The 20,893-nt window shown below is 37.0% G+C and overlaps 1 protein-coding gene across 1 annotated transcript in view; it reads left to right on the top strand.

The window, feature by feature from the left end:
* Positions 1-1,416: 1,416 nt before the first annotated feature.
* Positions 1,417-20,893, top strand: part of LOC115929091 (suppressor of SWI4 1 homolog) — a 55,530-nt gene continuing 36,053 nt past the window's right edge. Inside the window, exons 1-13 of the mRNA XM_030997256.1 lie at positions 1,417-1,523; positions 2,109-2,276; positions 2,728-2,829; positions 3,249-3,299; positions 3,597-3,767; positions 4,331-4,407; positions 5,044-5,151; positions 5,766-5,889; positions 6,473-6,551; positions 7,006-7,060; positions 7,881-7,955; positions 8,474-8,619; positions 10,690-10,869. Of these exons, the coding sequence (XP_030853116.1) occupies positions 1,509-1,523; positions 2,109-2,276; positions 2,728-2,829; positions 3,249-3,299; positions 3,597-3,767; positions 4,331-4,407; positions 5,044-5,151; positions 5,766-5,889; positions 6,473-6,551; positions 7,006-7,060; positions 7,881-7,955; positions 8,474-8,619; positions 10,690-10,869 (1,351 nt within the window). The 5' untranslated portion in view covers positions 1,417-1,508. The remainder of the gene's footprint in view (positions 1,524-2,108; positions 2,277-2,727; positions 2,830-3,248; positions 3,300-3,596; positions 3,768-4,330; positions 4,408-5,043; positions 5,152-5,765; positions 5,890-6,472; positions 6,552-7,005; positions 7,061-7,880; positions 7,956-8,473; positions 8,620-10,689; positions 10,870-20,893) is intronic.

Raw genomic sequence — 20,893 nt, 5'->3', positions numbered from 1 at the left:
TTCAAGGGCCCCCCCCCCAAAAAAAAATGAGATCACCACCCCCCCCCCCCCCAGCCCCACTGAGCGAATTTCCGGCCGGCGCGATTTTCAAATTTTCGGGAGAAAAAAAAAATAGTGCCCACTACCCCCCCCCCCCCAACTGAGCACATTTTCGGGAGCAAAAAAAGAAAACAAATTGGGCCCCCAACCCTAAGAAATCCTGGATCCGCGCCTGTAGAGAGGACACGTTACACAATGTATGTGCCTGGATTTAGTTATCAGGTATAAGCGTAATTAGTAACACATTTTTAGAATATAGATTATTACTAGTGAGCCAGAGTTTGACCCCACCCCTAAAATAGAGAGAGAGAGAGAGAGAGAGAGGGGGGGGGGGGGGCTTTTTTAAAAAGTTTGGTCAACAAACTCACATTCAGCAGGCAATTCTATACTGGAATTACTCTCTTTAAAAAAGAATCGAGTGATCCATCATGAAATGGCAACATGATTGAAAGCCTAGTGATAATAGAGGGAAAATTCTTTTTTTGATAGCTACAATAACTTGATATGTTCTCTTACCCACAAGTGATTTCTGACGTGATCGCCGAGTGAAAATTCAATTTTTGTTTAAAGAGTACATCTGCAAACTAGTTGTCTTTGTTCTTTTAACGATTGAAGTAATGCGTTTTAAAACATAATTTTTAAATAAATCAATGCTTTTCGAGTTAATAAATTCTCATTTAAATAATTGTCACTGTAATGTGCGTTAATGTGTGTTTTCCCTGTTTATAAGCGCAGGCTGTGGTACAGTGGAAAACACTCCGTCCCTCGGATAGGACACTAAATGGAGGCCCCGTGTAGAGTGTGAGGGGAGGGGGGGGGGGCAGTTCCCCCACCACTATTTAAATTATCCAAATATCCTCTTTTTTTTCCTTTTTTTTTTACATCAGCCCCATTTCCTCCCTCATAAGTCCCTCTTTTTACTTCTTGATAAGAACCCCTTCCCCTCCTCATAATATATACCCCTATTAAAATCTGATAAGTGCCCCTTTTCTTTCGACAAGTGACACATTTTTGTGTAATGTTTTCCCCTTATTACCTGGTTAGACAAGTTACCAACTGAAAACGATTTCTTTTAATATAAAGATAAAATGTATACGTAACACCCTATAAGATACAGTCAAATCTTTCTACTATGGCCACCCAAGGGAAACACAGAAAGTGGCCGTTGTGAACAGGTGGCCTTTCTAGGCAGGTTCTACAACAAATATCTGTCTCTCAAAGGAGACAATAATATATTGCCACTATAGACAGGTGGAATTTATAGGGAGGTGAACACTAAGACTAGTTTGACTTAACCGATATAGCATTTTTGTCTTGGTTGTTCAGATAAAAAGAAAAATTACACAAATTTGGCTCGGGCCCTCTATCGGCAGTTTTGAGAGATTTCACTTAGAAAACATGTGTGACTTGTCGTGTGAACACCAAATCCTCGTTTAGAACTTTAAAAATCACCAGTTGAGAAGACTATTATGGCTCGTAAAAAGGTATGAAAGATTTTTAATTGAATAAGTATAAGTTTATGAAATATGGTGATCATTCTCGTTGTATTCATATCAAAATCTGTGGATGAATTATTATGAAAATGTGTGTTGCTTACTGGAACCCGGTCCCATGTGTAGTAAATTGTGTATGTAGTTTGAGAGGGAGGTGCTCATGTCTCCTGCGGCTGCGCGCGCGATCGCGACTTAAGTAGTAAAGCCAAGGTAGGTCTGAAAAATGTTGATGGCCCTCAAGATTAAACAAACAAAAGTTAAGTTGTATATATTTGAATATGAGATTGTGTGCTATGTCATTGTTTGACAGAAGAAAAAGGAGGAAAAAGCTGAAGGCGAAAGGCAAAGCCTTCTCTAGCTTGCGTTTGCTCCTCTCGGCTTGCCTTTTCCATTGCGATTGCTGTTACTTAGTATTCTAAAAGTCTTTTTTCTTTAAACATAATGGGATGTATGGGTTCAATGATTAATTGCATCATACTGCATGGTTTTGAAAATGGATTCTTTGAATATTCCTGATTTGAAATCAATGAAAAACTTGTGATAATTGTTTGATGATGATTCTTTCCTGACCTGCAGAGCAAATCTAAAAAGGCAGCCCAGAGGAAACAAAACCTTGCAGAGAATGACTATGGGAAAGCTCCACATACGTTTGTCTTCAATAGGGGCAGGGTCGGAAAGAACGGCTTGCAGCTTATGCTTGATACGAGGCAAATGATGGAGCCTTACACCGCATCAAGTCTTCGAGTAAGTATTAACCCAGGCCCTTGTCTACAGGGGCCATTTCATTCCACATCACAACGTATGATTATAACTCTTGGTTGTTGTTAATTAAAGCTTTAAAAAAGAGCTCTGAAAAAGACTGAAAAATTGGACACTCTAAATTATGAATAAGGATATGAGGAAATACTTGTTCATTCTATCACTTACCCCTGTAAATATTTTTGCTTACTCTTTCAGAATAATCGGTAAACTGCCTTGCAAGGACAAACTCAAACAACTTCTATTTCCTTTCATGTTTTAAAAGGGGAAAATTGTTATTTTTTATAGCATCTTACTTAAATTACTTGTGTATAAAGAAAAAGTCTACATCGAAGTCTGATATTACATTAAATTAGTTTTGCTGACATCTTGGGCCATAGGCAAATTCTTATTTTTTGATTTCTCATTTTGCCATCTTGTTTTTTCTTTTGTATAGGCCCGTAAGAAGAACACTCTGAAGGACTTTGTTGGAGTAGCTGGTCCTCTTGGTGTTTCTCACTTTCTGTCCTACACAAAGACAGACTCTGCAATTCATATGGTGAGTATTATATTGTCATACATGTACAGGTATCTCTTCATCATCATCATCATCAGCTTGCCATTCAGATTTATTTTCACAACTGATATTACTTATATCTCATGCTGTGTAATGAATAAAAAATTTAACCCACACTTTTGCAATTGGTTCATGCAGCAAAGTGATGACATTACAACACTAAAATTACGCAATTTAGGAAAGATTCTTATCTCAAAAATTGTAGCCATTAGCTTTGTGCAAACGTTTCTAGATTTCCAGTAATTGAATAAACTTGATTTACCGTAGTGCCACCATATCAAAATAATAAATTTCATTTGCTCTTTTTTTTCAAAGGGTGAAGCAGTATTTTGTGCAATGGTAGTAATTATTAATGTTATATATTTTGTTTTCACCTTTAATTTGTTTGGTTTGTATTACAGAGAATAATGAGGCTGCCCAGAGGACCAACCTTGACCTTCAAAGTTCACAAGGTGAGTAAGAGTTATTGGAAATAGCAAAGCTGAAAGATGGATGAACACCCCCCCCCCCCCCCCAAATAAAACAAGCATTTCAGGTCACCCAAATTTTGGTGTTGCATATTATATTTTTGGACAAATAAAGCTTGTCTTTCTGTTTGAAAGTCAACCTGTTATTAGGAGTAACTAAGTTAGATATGCATGTTTTTTAATAATGATGAAGAATGAAAATAATTATGATTGAAAACATATAGGGGATAAATAAATCAGTTAACGAAACCAGTGCTCTGACTTTTATTTTCACACCTGCAGTACACTTTAGCTAAGGATGTTGTATCGTCGCTACGGAAACCCAGCATGTATGCATCTCAGTTCCTGCATCATCCTCTTCTCATCCTCAACAACTTCAACGGGAATGAACTGCGCTTCAAGCTCATGACCACCATGTTCCAGAATATGTTTCCATCTATCAATGTCAACAAGGTGTGTCATTTGTCTTGGAAGGCTCTTAAGTATTTTTAAATTTGTATTTGTTGTTAAAAAAAACTGCTCGACCAAGGGGCCCTGTAGTATGCATGACATTGTAGCTAGGTTCTAGTCAAATGTCTTGATTAGTTCTCAATAACAATTTTTGTTTTGTTAACATAGTTATCATATTTGTATGTTATCCAATTCTAATATCAATTTGTGAATGATAATGTTTTTCAATAAGTTCTGAGTTATCATTTTTCATTAAAACTGAATATTTAAATGGTAGAAAAAAAGCAGCGTAATTTAGCATTCATACCTACTCATATGAAATTAACTTCAGTGTAACTGTGTATTACGTGAGTGTGTGTGTGTGTGTGTGTATTGGGTTTTTACAGACGTGTATCAATCAGATATGATTATTTACGTCTGGGGACCGACCTTTAAGTGTCACCATCCGTTTCGAACCTGCGTCCTCGGCTGAATCAGTTTGTAACTTCAAATGGTAGCTGGATTACAGGTGCACACCACAACAGGAGTGTAATGCTTGTCTGTTCTGGTTTTTATCCTGTTGTTAGATTCATCTGAATGACATCAGAAGGTGTGTTCTGCTCAACTACAATGCAGAGACCGAGCGGATAGAGTTCAGGCACTAGTAAGTTAAATCTCATATTGTACAATAAATAAATAAATGAATGAATGAATGATGAACTCTGTTATAATGCCTTTTCTGTCCTTTTAGCAGATGGCATGTTCGTACAAAAATTGCCTAACATTGATTACTTGTGACTTATCCAGTAAAGGAGTAGATCTTTCAACGATTAAGAAATAAGATATTGGATGTTGTGGAAAATCCAACTTAATATACATACAATCAATATTAAAGAATGCAGAAAAATCAGAGAAGCAGGGTGGTAAAAATTCGAATGAAATCGGACACAAAATAAGAAAGTTATGATTTTGTTAAAGTTCTAGTGGTAATATTACTGTGACGTAGTGCCGAACAACTTTCCCATTTGTTTTAAAACACAAAACAAGACTTAAGTATCAATTTTATCAAACTATATGATCCAGGAGGGTCTTTTTATTTTAGAGGTCATATAATAATATGCTATCCAAGACCAAGAGAAGTAAATGTACAAGGGTACTAGGTAGAAAAAAATCTTTTACATGCATCATGAGCTAGGTGCCTGCAGGAAATAAACCCTGTGCAACGTGAAATTTATAACTGTCATCTGTGCTGTTTATGAATAAGAATTTGTTTTGATTATGTTTGTTTTTTTCTTCACAGTTCCATCAAGGCTGTTCCAATGGGAATGAGCCGAAGCACCAAGAAACTTCTCCAGAGTAAAGTTCCCAATCTAGGACGTTACCAGGATGTCAGTGACTTCTTCCTAAAGTGAGTATACTCTGCCCATCTATTCATTTGTTTCCTCTCTCTATCTTCCTCTGACTCTCTTTCTGCCCTGATGCACAGTAAAGTTCCCAATCTAGGACGTTATCACAATGTCAGTGCCCCTCTGCCCCTCTTCCCTGGTGTGTAATTTGGCCGCCTGCAAAAGAAGCTTATTTCTGCAAACCAATCACTTGTTAGGCTGCACAAAAAATGATTTATGCTAATAAGCATGAAATGATAAATGGAAAGTATTTGTTATCTTTTCATTTTATTTCATTTATTTTCATATTTGTCATGTTACATATACATTTCAAAATATAGTACAAATTTTGTTGGTCTTTTTTTTGTTGTAATAAAATAACAATAATACATAATAAATAACATAAAGATAAGTGGTCCATTAAGAGAACTGATTGAACTGAAAGAAATATGATAGGACCTACATAAAAGCAAGCTTGTAAAGATGTAGGCCCCTGACATCACAGCTGAGGAAATTAATTGCTCTTCTATTAGATATATGATAGATCTAATGAAGTTGACATCATTCCATGTCCGGGAAATTTTCTATTAGTAATATAATGATTATTATGTATCCCCATCTTTCTTTCTTTCTCAAGCACCGGTCAGTTGTCCGAGAGCGAGGCAGAGCTGGACGGAGAACACAATGAAGTGACCCTGCCTCAGAGGCTCGCTAGCCGAGGCAACCTGGACAACCAGAAGAGCGCCATCAGGTTAATAGAGGTGAGACAATGACATCGAAAACCATGCTATTGCCTCAGACACACCAGCAAACCAACACAAGACTGACTCCAAACTGACAGAGTTTTGGTCATAATAATAATAATGATAAAAACGGTGCTTATAAAGCGCCCACCACCTAAATCTCTAAGCGTCATTGGGGGTAATGTAATTGTTTGATCGGTCTGTTTTCAGTCTGGTGTCTGGCTTGTTGGTGTGACTCTGGTATATATCAGTGCTCAAAAACAATAATACAAAAAATGGGACTGTCAAAATGATTTTGTTTTGACAAGAGAGTTTATTATGATTGTGTTCTTTGTAAGAATATAGTTTCGTCTTCACTACTTTACCTCTCGTGCTAGCATAGTTAATTTGAGGCACCCAATTACTGTTATGATGAGTACTCTCTCTGGTGAAATGGCAAATTTTATTTCTGGAATTTTCAATATATTTAATATTATTATTTTGATGATTATTATATAATGTAGTACTCTGTGCACTTTGCAGATAGAATAGAGCATGAAGTATGATGCAAATTTTTCTCCTCTCGTATCCAACTTAAATTATTATGTCTTGCTCCTCTCAGATTGGACCTCGGCTACAGCTTGGCCTCATAAAGATAGAAGAAGGTCTAGGTGAAGGGGAGGTACTCTATCATGAATCCAGTGAGTAAATCAATGTCTTAAAGCCCCACTGCACTACTTGTAGCTACTTGCGCCCTTTATATAGTAAACAATGCCTAAGCGGTACCCGTTGGTCCCCCATGGTCCCCTTTTTCTTTAATGTTAATTGAGAGCTGATTTGATGAGATAATCACCTGTCAGTGACCAGGCTGGGAGGTCTAATCCCTCCTGGCCAAACTAGTACAGACAGGAGATAAGATTATGGTACCATTGTGCAGGCTCACTTTTCAACTTATAATGCATTGTTTATTTTTAGGGCAGGAATATGATGTTTCAAAGCATATGAATATCATTGTGAATAATATCATGTGTAATGTACACAATGTCATCTAATGATTAATCTCCCAATGCTTTATTTTTGTCAGCATACCTCCTTTTATTTCTCATCCTGTGGCTGATGATATTAATCAATCTTCTTTTATACTTTATTCTATAGTAACAAAAACAAAGGAGGAAATTTCAGCAGCCAGAGAGGTGAAATTCAGGAAGAAGTAAGTCATTTTTTTCTCTTTAAAGAAGAAGACATAGTAAAGGAGAATTTTTAATTACAGTTCAATATATTGCATTTGTTTGTGCTAGTCATGAAGAAAATAATGAACTTTTTTCCTCCACAGCTGTTCTTCTAATACAGCAGGAGAGAACATTAGCACATCCATGAACAAGTGGGGATTATGTAATTGAATCGATGTGCGTAATTGTGAAAGAAATGGCATAAATAAATCATGGGAAAATATACTAAAAAGGCACAATGTCCAAGTGGGGATTATGTAATGGAGTTGATGTGCGTAATTCGAAAGATATGGCATAAATAAATCCATGACAATATACTAAAGAGACATTATTTTTTGCATGCATGAACCTTGCATGAATTTTACAAGTGATTCATATTTGTGAAGATTTTTCCTCTTGAAATATTTTTGTGAAAGACTCTTCCTGATACTCATTTTTGTTCTCCCGTTCTTGTTTTCCATCTCTTTCTATCCTTTATTTACCTCCTTTCATCACCTCTTTTTCTTTTCTCTCTGTCTCATTCATCCATTTCTGTAAAATGCTTCTTCTCTATCTCTCGCTCTCCCTATCTCTCGCTCTCCCTATCTCTCTGTTTCTATCTCTCCCTCTCTTTCTCTTTCTGTCTCTGTCTTTCTCTTTCTTGTTCTGTCTGTCTGTCTTTCTCTGTCTTTCTCTCTCTCTCTCTCTGTCTGTCTGTCTGTCTCTCTCTCTCTCTCTCTCTCTCTCATTCTCCCTCCTTATATCTCTCTCTTTCTCCCTATCTCTCTCTCTCTCTCTCTCTCAATACCTTCCCGATTCTAGGATTGCAAAGATCAAGAGGAAAAAGCAGCAAGAGGCAAATGTAGCCAAGAAACAGCAGGAAAATGAGGAAAACAAGTGAGTATGAAAACAAAATCCACATTCTATTTGAAATGTTTACGAAAGTTTTGATGCCAATAGGCTATACCTATAGATGGACTATGCTAAAAATACCTCTTTGTTTGGTGTTTATGTCTCATTGTTGCAGTGTGTCAAGGCTCTTTTTTAAAACACCTTTTTACTGCATTTGTCATTAAACACTCCACCCCAAGAAAAAAGAATTCTGTCTTTTAAGTATATTCTGAAACCAACCTGTACCATTTCTTGCTTTTTATAACTTTTTTAAAAATTTCAAATTGAATTATTTGTCAACACCTCAAACCAAGGTATAATTGAAATAAACCTTTATTTGTCACTTGTTGTATGTAACTTCATTGAACTTTCTCCCACACTTCTTGCTTTTTATAAGTTTTGTTAGTATTGAATTATTTATCAACACCTCACCTCAAGGTTCAATTGAAATGTACCTTTATTTTTCACCTGTAATCATCTTGTTGCATTGTGAGGTCATTGAACTTTCTCCTTCATACCACCAGGACACGTTCCATTCAAGGGATGAAGAGGAAGTACGGGAAGGAGGACGGCGAAGGGAAGAACGAAGGAGAAGATGAAGAGAAGAAGGTGGAGGAGGATGACGATAGGCAGTATTACAGAGACGCAGTGGGAGAGGAACCTGATGCAGGTGAGAGAACGATTCTACTTCAGAATGAAACCAGACACAAAATATGTATCTACATGTTGCTAACTACGGAATTATGTCAATCTAGGCTTAAAGGCACCGTTTAACAATGTTACATCTGAGATGCATGGCCCTACGTGTTATCAGTGTCTGTGATATTGTGTAATATTGAAGCCCTAAAAAAATTGCCCCTCAAAATGATCATGAAGTGCCTCAAAAAAATAAAAATCTTTGAGTGACCGTTTTTAACTTACTAATTTTTCCCAATAGTCTGTAATATTATAAAAACTCTTAGGAAAACAAAAAATGAAATTTTGATTTCCAATCATAAATATCTTGATAATCAGACAGGTGATCTGCTTGTAAAGTTCATTGGATTCCTGACTGATCTAAAGGTTTATAATTATGATTGCAGCATGAAATATATCTAGGATTTTGTTTCAGCATCTGAGTCGATGTTACCGAGTCACTTTAAATGTAAATAGAAGGTTGGGTTCTGGAAGAAGAAAACTTATTTTTTGCATTTTCTTGTTCATTTTATCTCTGTTTGGATGAATATCATGGTAGAAATGTCGTCAAAAAAAGAGTGCTCTTCAAATGCTCCCATATTTGCTATATGACGTAAAATAGCTGAAAAGTTCGGACCAATCTATCATGCCATATAATTTCTGTGTGCAGTGCATGCGCTTTCCATAAAGATGGGGTCAATTTCTCATCATTTTTATAATAACGAAACCTCATTGTATACATAAATTTATGCATCAATCTTTCCACATAACTTAAAACATGATGTACTGCTAATTGTTTCTTCTACTAAAAATCATGTTGGACAGTAATTCTAAGATAAGTTTAGATTAAACCTATAGTGGGTGTTAAGGAAAATGAATGTATATAAATTATATTGTGCAACCAAAAAAATAGAAACGCTGTAACTATAAAAGAGAAGGTTCAGTTCTGGGAAAGGTGAAAAATAATTGTGAGGTTTTTCAATCTTTTATGTTAGTGTGGAAGAGTATCGTAGAACAAATGTAACTCTAAAAAGGATGGCTCGTCAAATGCCCCCATATTCACAATAAGTCCATTAATAGGTAGAGCATGTGGACCATGTTTTCATGCTGCATGTTTGTGTAGTGCGATATACACATTTCTATGTACAGCTCATTTGACTTTTAGCAATTTCTTAAAATTTTGATGATTCTAAAACTTAAAGGTAATACAAAGTTTGGGTATGGGGTCATGAATTTGGTTCCATTGAACATATTGGAAGCATATGCGATCCCACCACCATCAGTGATCGTTGTCGGGATTGAAATCGGGTCAAAAGTTATGAAATTGTAAATAAAAAACTATTTATGTTGTATAGCTCCCTCTCAAGGTCAAGATATTAATTAAGCTATAAAACAATGTTTATTGACTAAAATAGACCCAACTAGCTATTCCCATTTGGAAAATATATATCACAACTACACATTATGAGATGTTCATGGTCGCAACTACTATTGTGGGCCGTAGGCGCTATTTGAAATTTATCAAGATTTACCGGGAGCAACGGTAAATTTTTATATTCAATATTTCTCGAAAGCAGAAGTGTTCTAGGGGCTAAATTTTTAAGTGCTTATAATACATCCACAGGGGAATCCAAATATATCAAAATTGTAAAGAATCACTATCCACCAAATTTTCAAAATTTCCCAAAACTTTGTATTACCTTTAATAGTGTACACAACTATTTACATGTATGTCCTACATGATCATTCTATTCCAATCTCTTCTACACATTTTCCTTAACAATGCAATCGTGTGATCAGATCTCAACTTTATCTTTAATGGTAGTTTATGATTAAAAAGTTGCATTTTATATTTATCAATATTTTCTTTGAAAGCAGTTGTCCTGTGCTGATCCACCCGGGGCTTTCCCTAAAAAGAGAATCCATACTAATTTTATTAACCCACTGCTTTCAGAAACCAGGTAGATCGTGTATTAAACCCTGGGGACTGAAATAATTCAGGAGTCAATGCGTCTATCGATATAAACATCTTGGGAGATTATTTTCTTTGTATTCTATTCCTTAGGTCTGTTTCCGAAAAAGAGATCAAAATCTTCTGAGGGCACCAGAGGCAGAGGCAGGGGCACCAGAGGCAGGGGCGAGAGCAGAGGCAGGGGCGACAACAAGCGGCAGAAATTTGGATCTCAAGATCGTAGCAGAGGAGGATCAGGGGAACGAGGAGGAGGAGGGGGAAGAGGAAGAGGAGGGAGAGGAGGAGGAGGAGGAAGAATGGAAGATAGAAGAGGAGGTGGAAGAGGAAGGGGCGGAGGAAGAGGCGGAGGAAGAGGAAGAGGAAGAGGAAGCGGAAGAGGAGGTGAAAATGGATCCAGTAGTGGAAGCCAATCCTTCAAGCCCAAATTTAGTTCTAGAACTCAAGCCGGCAGATCCAGAGGTGGAAGAGGGCAAAAAAGGTCATTCTCCAAGCACTAAATTTAGACCAAAGCCGATCAAGAATATGAACCCTAGGAACACTTGACCTTACACTGGACCTGGTCTAGGCTTTGGGCCTAGTTGCTGATGTCTTCCCCGAAGAGATACATGTATGTTGTGTGGGCTCAAAGAGAAGGATGGGTTCTGGTAAAGGCGAAAAATTATTTGCAAGCTTTTTTCATTCTGTAATTATACCAGGGATGCCAGTTTTCAGGCAATAGCCTGAATTCAGGCACTGGCAAGTTATGAGCTATTTTGTACACAATAGCTCATTTCCAGGTGATTTTCAGGCCCTATGATAAATTTTAACTGTCATCCCTGTTATAATACTAACAAAGAATAATGGAAAATAGTCTTAATTTTATTAACACTGACTAAGAACATTGAATACATGTATGTGACACATTGTATAGCAATGGTCATGAGCACCCAATAGAGGCGGACTCCGGAGCTATACCAGAAGCCATCATATGTTTTTTCAGCTTTGAAAAAAGTCCCCTGAAAAGAGGATTGCCCTTCAAATGCCCTCATTTTCAAAATATGACAAGAATTAACTTTTAAGCCATATAGGCCCGAATTCACAAAGCAAGGTTTGAGCTCAGACCAAGGTTTGAGCTCAAACCTCCTTTTGTTCCGCCAAACCTCCTTTTCTTATTTACAAACCAGGTTTGTAAATAACAAAAGGAGGTTTGGCGAAACAAAAGGAGGTTTGAGCTCAAACCTTGGTCTGAGCTCAAACCTTGCTTTGTGAATTCGGGCCATTTAGTTTGAAACCATTTTTACTCATTTCTGTTCTCAGGGCATGTACCGAGTTGGTTTCTCATTAATTTCATGATTCTGAAATTTCTCGGTATTCACCAGCCCCTGTGTACTACATAAAGCATCTTTACAAATTGCTTTCTTTCAAAATCTTAATCTATGACATCTTTCACATGTTGAATACTTCACAAACGTGCAGGACAACTCGGGCTTGGACCTATGGAAAATACATGTATGTGTTTTACCAAATCAAAAAATATCTAGCTGATTAAATGATAATTGAGTTACTTTGACTGAATAAGGCCTCACCAAGAAGTCAGGCAGTACATGTATTATATTTCTTCATGCATTGTAGGAGTGCATTTAGATGACTTAAAGCCCCACTGCACTACTTGTAGCTACTTGCCCCCTCTATATAGAAACATTGCCTAAGCAGTGCCCATTGGCCCCCCATGATCCTCTTTTTCTTATGTTAATTGAGAGCTGAGTTCACCTGTCAGTGACCTTGCTGTGTGGTCTCATCCCTCCTGGCCAAACTAGATGGGCTTTAATGAGTTCAATTCCCTTTTCCTTTATTATTTTGTCTGACACACATTAGTTTTGTACCTTCCTTAAAACCTCATTTGTATTTTCCCGTTCTGATTTATGGATCACATAATGAATATTTGTAATCTTAATTGTAAATTGTATTGTTATATATCATTCTGTTGTGAAATATCCCTCCTTATTCTTTAACTAGCGTAAGAATAATTTTTGTAAAATTGATTGATGAAATCATGAGTCCATAAATTCAATTTAATTCAAACGACCTGATTCCACAACAAATTTGCCGAGATTCTATAACACTTAAGGTCTCAGCCAGTCAACTGCAGTGATTTCAGTAGCTTCTAACAGTTATTGTAACTTAGTATTAAGAACAAGTTTCATGAATCGATGCCCAGATCTCAGAGAGGTACATTTAAAACAGTTTCAGAGTCTAAGCTGCTAGTATTATCATTGTCTCTGCCTGCACCATCGGGCCACTATCCGTCAGAGTCGTTTAAAGACAGAGTTTGCCCATCTGGTTGCTATTGGTCAGAGCTATTAAAAGACAGAGTTTGGCCAAAGCTTATGATTTTACGGCCTTTCTTTTATTCCGTGCCAATGATGAGGAATTTGGAAGAAAAAAACGCTCGGTTGAGTCGGCCTAATATTATAAATACCGCTCTTTTGGGCAAGCACATAACAAAAGAATATATGCCATGTTGTGCCCTACTCGAAACGGATTGGCCAAACTCTCCTTCAAATGGCACTGCTTTCAGTATGAGTATAGCGCCCTCTTTAGACCATTTTGAGTTGTTCAGAGTGTATGTCTATATCTATGTAACCAATCATGTTTAGGTATGTCTACTACTATTATTATTATTATTATTAAATATTTGGTGTCATCTGTGCCTGGGAGGCGAAGCGCGAACTGAATCGCTGTAACCCTCGGGTCTCTCCTCCCGATACAACTGATTGGGGGTGTGCAGGTGGACCACTACACCGGAGTTTCCCCTACTCTTATACAAATAGTGCAGTTGGTTTTTAACATGCAAAGGTGCTGATTTTCCCTTACACGTTGCCTTCATCCTACATTGGTTATTGATTGTATTTATGATTTACATTTGGCCTTAAAATGATTTGTCATATTCAATTTTTTTTTTCCCCTGTATTTTTCTTGCACCTTCCTCTTGAAGTTTGCAAGCTTTCAGAATTCAGTGTCTCATATTTGCTCTGTATCACAAGTTATAGGCAAGTCAAGAGTATTGTTGAAGTATCATATTTTAATAAAGATTATTAAAGAAAACAAGTAAGATGTGTCCTTTCATTCAATTTGTTAAATATCTAAATTGAAAATAATCAGAATAGCTACCAAGTTTATTCAATAGTATATCATGGGCAGTGGAAGGTAGCTGCAGAGAGAGAGAGAGAGAGAGATGACTCGCGCTATAAGCGCTATAGAAATATAATGTATTATTATTATTATTATTATAATTCATATTGGTGATTCATTGACATATTAAGGTATATTACTGACGAATTATTTTCTCTGAATAAGATATTTGCTTATCCATGTAAACAACATGGGGTAAAAATGACAAAATTAACATGTGCATCTGTATGATATTCTTGTTTAATGATGAAGACGAAGAATGGGAAACAATTAGGATTGAGCTCTGGTTGTCAACTGTTGTCTCAATAATAAAATATGTATCACATCAAAGAAAAAATGAATACTCTACCAACATCAATAGAACATTTTCGTAATTTAATCAAATTTAATGCACAAATCTTTGTTAAAGGTAATACAAAGTTTTGGTACAGGGTCATGAATTTGGTTCAAATGAACATATTGGAAGCATATGCGATCCTAAAATATTCAGTGATCGTTGTCGCGGTTGAAATCGAGTCTAAAGTTATGAAATTGTAAATAATAAACTATATATGTTGTATAGCTGCCTCTCAAGGTCAAGATATTAATTAAGCTATAAAACATTGTTTCTTGGCTATAATCGACCGATTAGCTATTCCCGTTTGGAAATTATATATCACAACTACATTTTCTGAGATTTTCATGGTCGCAGCTACCATTGTACGGTCATAGGCGCTATTTGAAATTTTTCAAAATTTACCGGGAGCACCGGTAAATTTGTATATTCCATTTTTCTCGAAAGCAGAAGTGTTTTAGGGGCTAAATTTTTTAGTGCTTATAATACATCCACGGGGGCATCCAAATATATCAAAATTGTAAAGAATCACTCTCCACCCAATGTTCAAAATTTCCCAAAACTTTGTATTACCTTTAAAGGTGTCCCATTTGCAGGCCAAAAAAATGAAAAGGTTAAATTCCAACGGCATATGAAAAATTATACAAAATTAGAACTTCCCTCACAGTGAGCACATTTTTTTTTTTTTTTGGTCCTCAAAAATGTTAAAATTTGAACCCCCCCCCCCCTTGAGCGCCAGGGGGGAGGGGGGGGCCCAACCCCCAAAAAGGTAAAAATCGCGTGATTTTACATGATTTTTTTTCTCAAGGGGGGGGGGGGGGGGCCCGGGCCCCCCGGGCCCCCCCTGGATCCGCCACTGGTATATTATTACCGAAGAAAAACAGAAGCCAGTCAGTCACTCGACAGTTTCTGACAGTGAAGTCTAGAAAGCAGGCCTGTATAACAAAAATAAAAAAAACTGTTTTTTATGTAAAATATGGAATAAATAAAACTTCAATAATTACCCGATTTAAATCGGTTTCCCGATTTATTTTTTTCCCCGATTTTCTTTCTTCCCAATTTTTTTTCTCTTCCCCGATTTTTGCTAACGTTTAAATTTCACAAATAGGACATACGTAACATATTCATAATTCCTGCAAAGTTCTACATACTTTGATGTTGGCTGCAAAATGGATACACTACCTTTAAGTGCCATGTTAAAAATTATTTAATTCACCTGTTTTAATTATATTTTAATGATAAAAATGCAAATTGCATACATAAATTGTTGCTAGAAAGGACAAACATTATGGCTTGTCCTACCCCTTAATACGGAATACTGTTTATGCAATTCGCATTCAGACTATTTGATTTTGATTCGATTTTGTTTTATTTCTGTATTTTTTCCAAATATAATAACTGAATAACAAAGAACAGATAAACGTAAGGTATAATACAAAGTATACAAACAAAATCTTCATGTCAAAATGAGGGGCGGCGATTTCTTTTCATGACCGGGGGGGGGGAAGAAATGCAAGAGACGAGGAAGCAGTGGCGTAATGAGCAAAAACGTTTGGTGGGGGCACAAATAAATAATTATCACCCCCTCTCTTACAGGTTACATGCAGGCCCCGCGAAACGTTTTTCAAAATGGGAGGGGGGGGGGGGGTTAAAGTATTTACGATCAGGTAGAGCAAAGCGAGCGAAGCAAGTGGAGCTGAATTAGCGTGAGGTCCAGGGGCAAAGCCCCATGAAGCTTAGGGGTTTAGACATTTAATAACGGTCAGATGAACATCCAGGGCCCTGGTGGGGTCCAGGGGGCGGAGCCCCCGGAAGCTCAGGGAAAAATCATGCCATTTCAGCATCATTTGTAAATCACTGGTATCAAATTAGATAAAAACCACGTTTGAATATTTTTTTTTTTGGGGGGGGGGAGAGGGGGGGCAACTGCCCCAAAGCCCCCCACCCTCCCATCAAAAGGGGCACGTGCGTGGGAGAAAGTGAACGAGAGGGGTGGAGGTGACGGAAGTGACTACCCCCTCACTGGTTTTTTAAGTTAGCAAAACTATAGTATACAAACAAGCAATATATTTTGTTCACACTTCACTTTTCTACAATATTTACTTGTACACTTTGAAAGATATTATGCGAGGGGGCCTAGCTCTCGAGCGAGAAGATTTTTGCATTTCTATTTGTCTAAACGCTGCACTCTTGGGCCCTCCAGGGCCTAAAATAGTGTTGCAGTCTTTAGTCAGTAATTGCTATACATTTTTTGTGTGCACTTTTTTAAATTTCCGGGGACGACCCCCCCCCCTAAACAAATCGAGGGGGGACGTGTCCGTGCCCCCGTCCCCCGGGATCACCGCCCCTGATGTTACATAATTATATACATAATTATGATAACGAAATTTAGTATTTATATAACATATTATTATCAATTTAAATTATTATCCGAACTATCTATGGAAAAAGTGCAGGAGACCGCAATCATAAGCGATATTTGACTAGGATAGCGGCCTCAAAAGAAAAAGGTAAAACTTAAATGAAATATGTGTTTAAACGATATTTGTGTATGAGTTTGTGTGTTGTGTGAATGTATATATTGTGTGTGTGCGTATGCATTATTAATATACAATTGTATAATTTGTTATTAGGCACTTAAAAAGATTTGTGCATTAACTTTGATTACATTACGAAAATGGCCTGACCAAGTTTCGAACTTTGACGCTATAGGATGGGCACATTCATAAAACCGTTAGGAGGTCTGATTAAGAAAATTGCAAAAATTGAGCGTGTAGCCATTCTAATGCTAATGAACATGTGCATCTGTAAGATATTCTCGTTCAACAATGAAAATAAACAATATAGTTATAGGCCCAGTTGAAGACTAACTAAAACTAAAACAATTTAGTCTCAGGACTGCATGATGTTTGATGCATGGTCACGATACCCTTGTCGAATGCAGTTATAAAATAAACTCATGAAGGAATTGTGTGTCAAGAAATTGTATGAGTACTCTGTATTTTAAGCCAGCGTAAATGGTTGAGGCTGAAATTATATTTTACATTCCTTCGGATTCTTGCTAACATAGAAAGGAAAGCATAAGTATGGTTCTAAGCTGCTGATCAGCATTTCCTCCGAAAACAGTTCATATCGGCATTTATATAAAGGAAAAGGAACGGTAAAAATGAGTTATATTTTGGATTAATTTTCTCTTGCATTCATTTGCCATTTTGAGCAATTGCCTCCTCTCGAAAAAAAGAACTTTGAAAGTGGGTCAAATGGAACAACAGATACTTTTTTTTTAATGGACAAGTTGTGTTTCTTTTTCTCCCAGAGGTTTCGATGCAGAGCTTTTCCATTCTTTCCAATAAGCAACTTTGGAGATAGCACTTGTACAAATTAATGACCCCCAAATATCCCAAGATCTTTCACACATGGAGACGTCCCACTTTGTGCACTTAAGAATAATAATCACTGCTAAAGTGATGGACGTGCTTCATGAATAAATTTTGTTTTTCCCGTCTTGAAAAGAATTTTGTTACCTATGTATGGTAGAATGTATACCGCCGGTGCAATAATGATTATATGATTTTCGTGAACACGTATCCAGCAATCGTCTCGACGGGTTTTTAGAGTTTTGTACAAATGTTATCTCTGAAGATAATGTCATAATCATGGTGTCCTGGAAAATCGTAAATAGACTGGTTTACTATTAATAAACCTTTCAAACAAAAGCTTGCCCAAGTCTTGCCCGACATGGCAACAAGTATGCAGAATGGATGCCAAGTATAGTAATTTTTTCATTAATAACCGATTAATGAAATAACTCGTCACTAGGTTCCACAGAAAGAAACACCAATATATTTGAATAATGTATTTATGTATTAAACCGGTCTACCATGTGCAAACATGTACATGCATATCGTGTCTGAAAAAGAAATCAATTGCATGTGGAATTTCATGTTGTAATTTCCACCACCTTAAAAAAAAAGACCCTCACCGGCATAACAATAAATTATCTGATGAACACCTAAATGCAGTTCAATTCTACTAGGTTCATGGTCTGATATGGATCGGGTCGGTGGGCATATGTTGTTACTTTAACGACATTACACGAATCCACATCATGGTTTATTGATCCCCGGCACAAAAATAAAATGGAAACAAAAGAAAAGACAAACAAACAGGTGTTGTAACAGGTGTTGTTTTCTACTAATATCATAAATGTGAACATGAGTACACTATTCTAAATATAGGCCGATGCTTTTATATTATCGTTTAGAGTGCAATTTACAATACATACAGTAATATATATTTACATGCCTGTATACTGCAAAGAGAGGTCTTTGTAATTCAATTCATCATAAGTAAATTGCTATGATGCCAATACACCCCTATCTGCCAGGGCCTTGTAAGGGTTTAATGGGGATATACTTTTTTTTCTTTCAAGATAGTAATGATTCCTTTCGCAATATCGTATATGGGATTGATGTTATTACCCTTTTTATGTCGAAGTCAGAAGAATCTGGATGCGAATCATTTTGAATTTCCTCTTTATCTTTCATCTATGAAAGATGACAGATGCTTTACATCATCCAGCCATTTTGTTCTCATTATCTGGGCGTCAGTGACATTTTGAATAGTTTTCAAGCTGGAGAATCATTCGTGAGAATAGACCGTTTTATAAAACATTAAACACTGAAACATACCAGATGACTTGCAGATTGTATTCTAATTATCTTTCCAGAAAGGCATGTTGCCCCTTCCTTTCCTTCCCACTAAAATAAAAATCATAATCCTTCTCTCTCAAACGCGATCAAGTTTTGTCACTTTAATTATCCCCCTTCCCAGAAACATCGTTTCTGAATCCAACCATGTTTCAAAGTTCTCCTTAAATCAAATCCTTTTCATACGATGATGATGGATTGTGTCAAAAGTCAAGTGCTGGCGGCTTTGTCTCAATCCACCGGATCAAAGAAAGAATAACGAACTAAACCATGTGCGATAAAAATGTGTAAGTATGGTATTGCTATTTCCGCCATTTGTGGCCACTTGATCTTTTGCACATTTTATGTAGTGTGATATGAAACGTGAATAGCGAACTCTTTCGACAGTTCAATGACAATAGATCAAGCGCCCCAACAAAATTATTATAATAATAATTGAAAATCGATTGGTTTTTGTTCTGGGTTCATACAACCTTTATAAAACACCGACGATGTCTCAAAGCGCTTTACAAATGTATTATTACCCCGGCCATCGGATTCAGGCTTGCCCCCGTCCGCAATGTAGTATCTCCATTCTCCACTCCCTAAGGAGCATTCTTCCCTCCCATCCAGGCGCCATTTTACAGACGCTCACAACGCTGAGCAAACTAAAAATGACTTTCGCATCCCATACCCATTTAGCACCTGCATGGGTGGAGTGTTAATGCCGGGCTGGGATTCGAACCCTCAACCCTTTGCTAGACACTATCATACCACGACACCTCCGATGCCTACGCAGAAAAAAGAAGATTTTTTTTTCAGTCAGCAGTAGTTCAGCAAGGATAATGGTTGAATCACTCATTTCTTTCACAGAGAAATAGTAATACAAATAGTTGCACATACTTGATGATGAGAATCGTAACTTGGTCCATGACCATGTTCGTTTTGTTTTTGTTTTTGATTTGTTTTTGCTTATGTGATAAAACTTTCTGAAGATCTGTCAGCATTTAAGTTTTTAGTTTAAGTTAGTCTTCAACTAGGCCTTTAACTTAGTAGACAACTCCGCTGCCATATTGTCGTTAATCCGAATTGGAGGTTTCGCTTGCCCGAACTTAGTAGTCGTTTGTGGGATATCGTAGTCCCCCCCCTTCCCCCCCCCCCCTTCCCCCCCCCCCCCCCACGCCCCTACCTTCCGGTGACTCGCATGGGATTATTCGGAGAGGAGAATATACTTTTGCATTTAAAATAAGTATATTAATGGATATTAACGTAGGTCTACCTATATCACGTAAAGATTGGTGAACCATTTCGTCGCCATGGAGTGGGTGGTTTTGTTTCAGGTTTCTTCTTTTTTTGTGTGTGTTCGTGCTTGGGTGTCTTTGTTTGTTGTGTGGGTGTTTTTTTTCTTTATTCCATTAATATGGAAGAAGAATATGTGACTCATTGATAAAATGTTTTCAAGCTACCTCACTTACCGGTGACCATCCATCACGTACTAGTCGGATCACTACTTCTGTGATAACACTTAAACAATTTAGAAATAACAATTTAGACATTGAGAGAGAAAGAGAGACCCGTGCATATAACAAGAGCTCTCGATCGTCCTTACCCTTGCGAACTTGAACCAGGTTACTTCGAAAAAGAACAAAAACAATAAAATGACCAAAAGTGCAGAAAGCAACCATTTCGGATTCCTTACAAATATTTGCACAGCTATTCATAGAACGTCAAGATACGTAGGCGTGATTGAATTCGTTTGTTCAATGGCCTTATTACTTAGCTGTCTGTAAATTACTATTCACCCTCAGAGATCCCGATATTGGATAATAATTATGGTGTGAATTGCACTTACAATTTCTCAATCAAAACGAAGTTGCTAGATAATGTATTATTTCGAATCACCATCACCATCGTCATATCATCATCATCATCATCATCAACATCAGCATCATCCTCACCTGCATTGCCAATATCATCATCCTTATAATTTGTATTTTCAATTACTTATTCATTCTGCTTAATAAATGTGTTAATCTGTTTCATGAGTTTTGTCTGGTGCTGTCATATTTTCAAGCAATCTGCTTACAGGGTTTCTCATCTCTCT

The sequence above is a fragment of the Strongylocentrotus purpuratus genome, unplaced genomic scaffold (assembly GCF_000002235.5).
Source record: "Strongylocentrotus purpuratus isolate Spur 01 unplaced genomic scaffold, Spur_5.0 spur5_scaffold_4, whole genome shotgun sequence".
Taxonomy (NCBI): Eukaryota; Metazoa; Echinodermata; class Echinoidea; order Camarodonta; family Strongylocentrotidae; genus Strongylocentrotus; species Strongylocentrotus purpuratus.
This window is presented reverse-complemented; position numbering and strand designations above follow the sequence as displayed.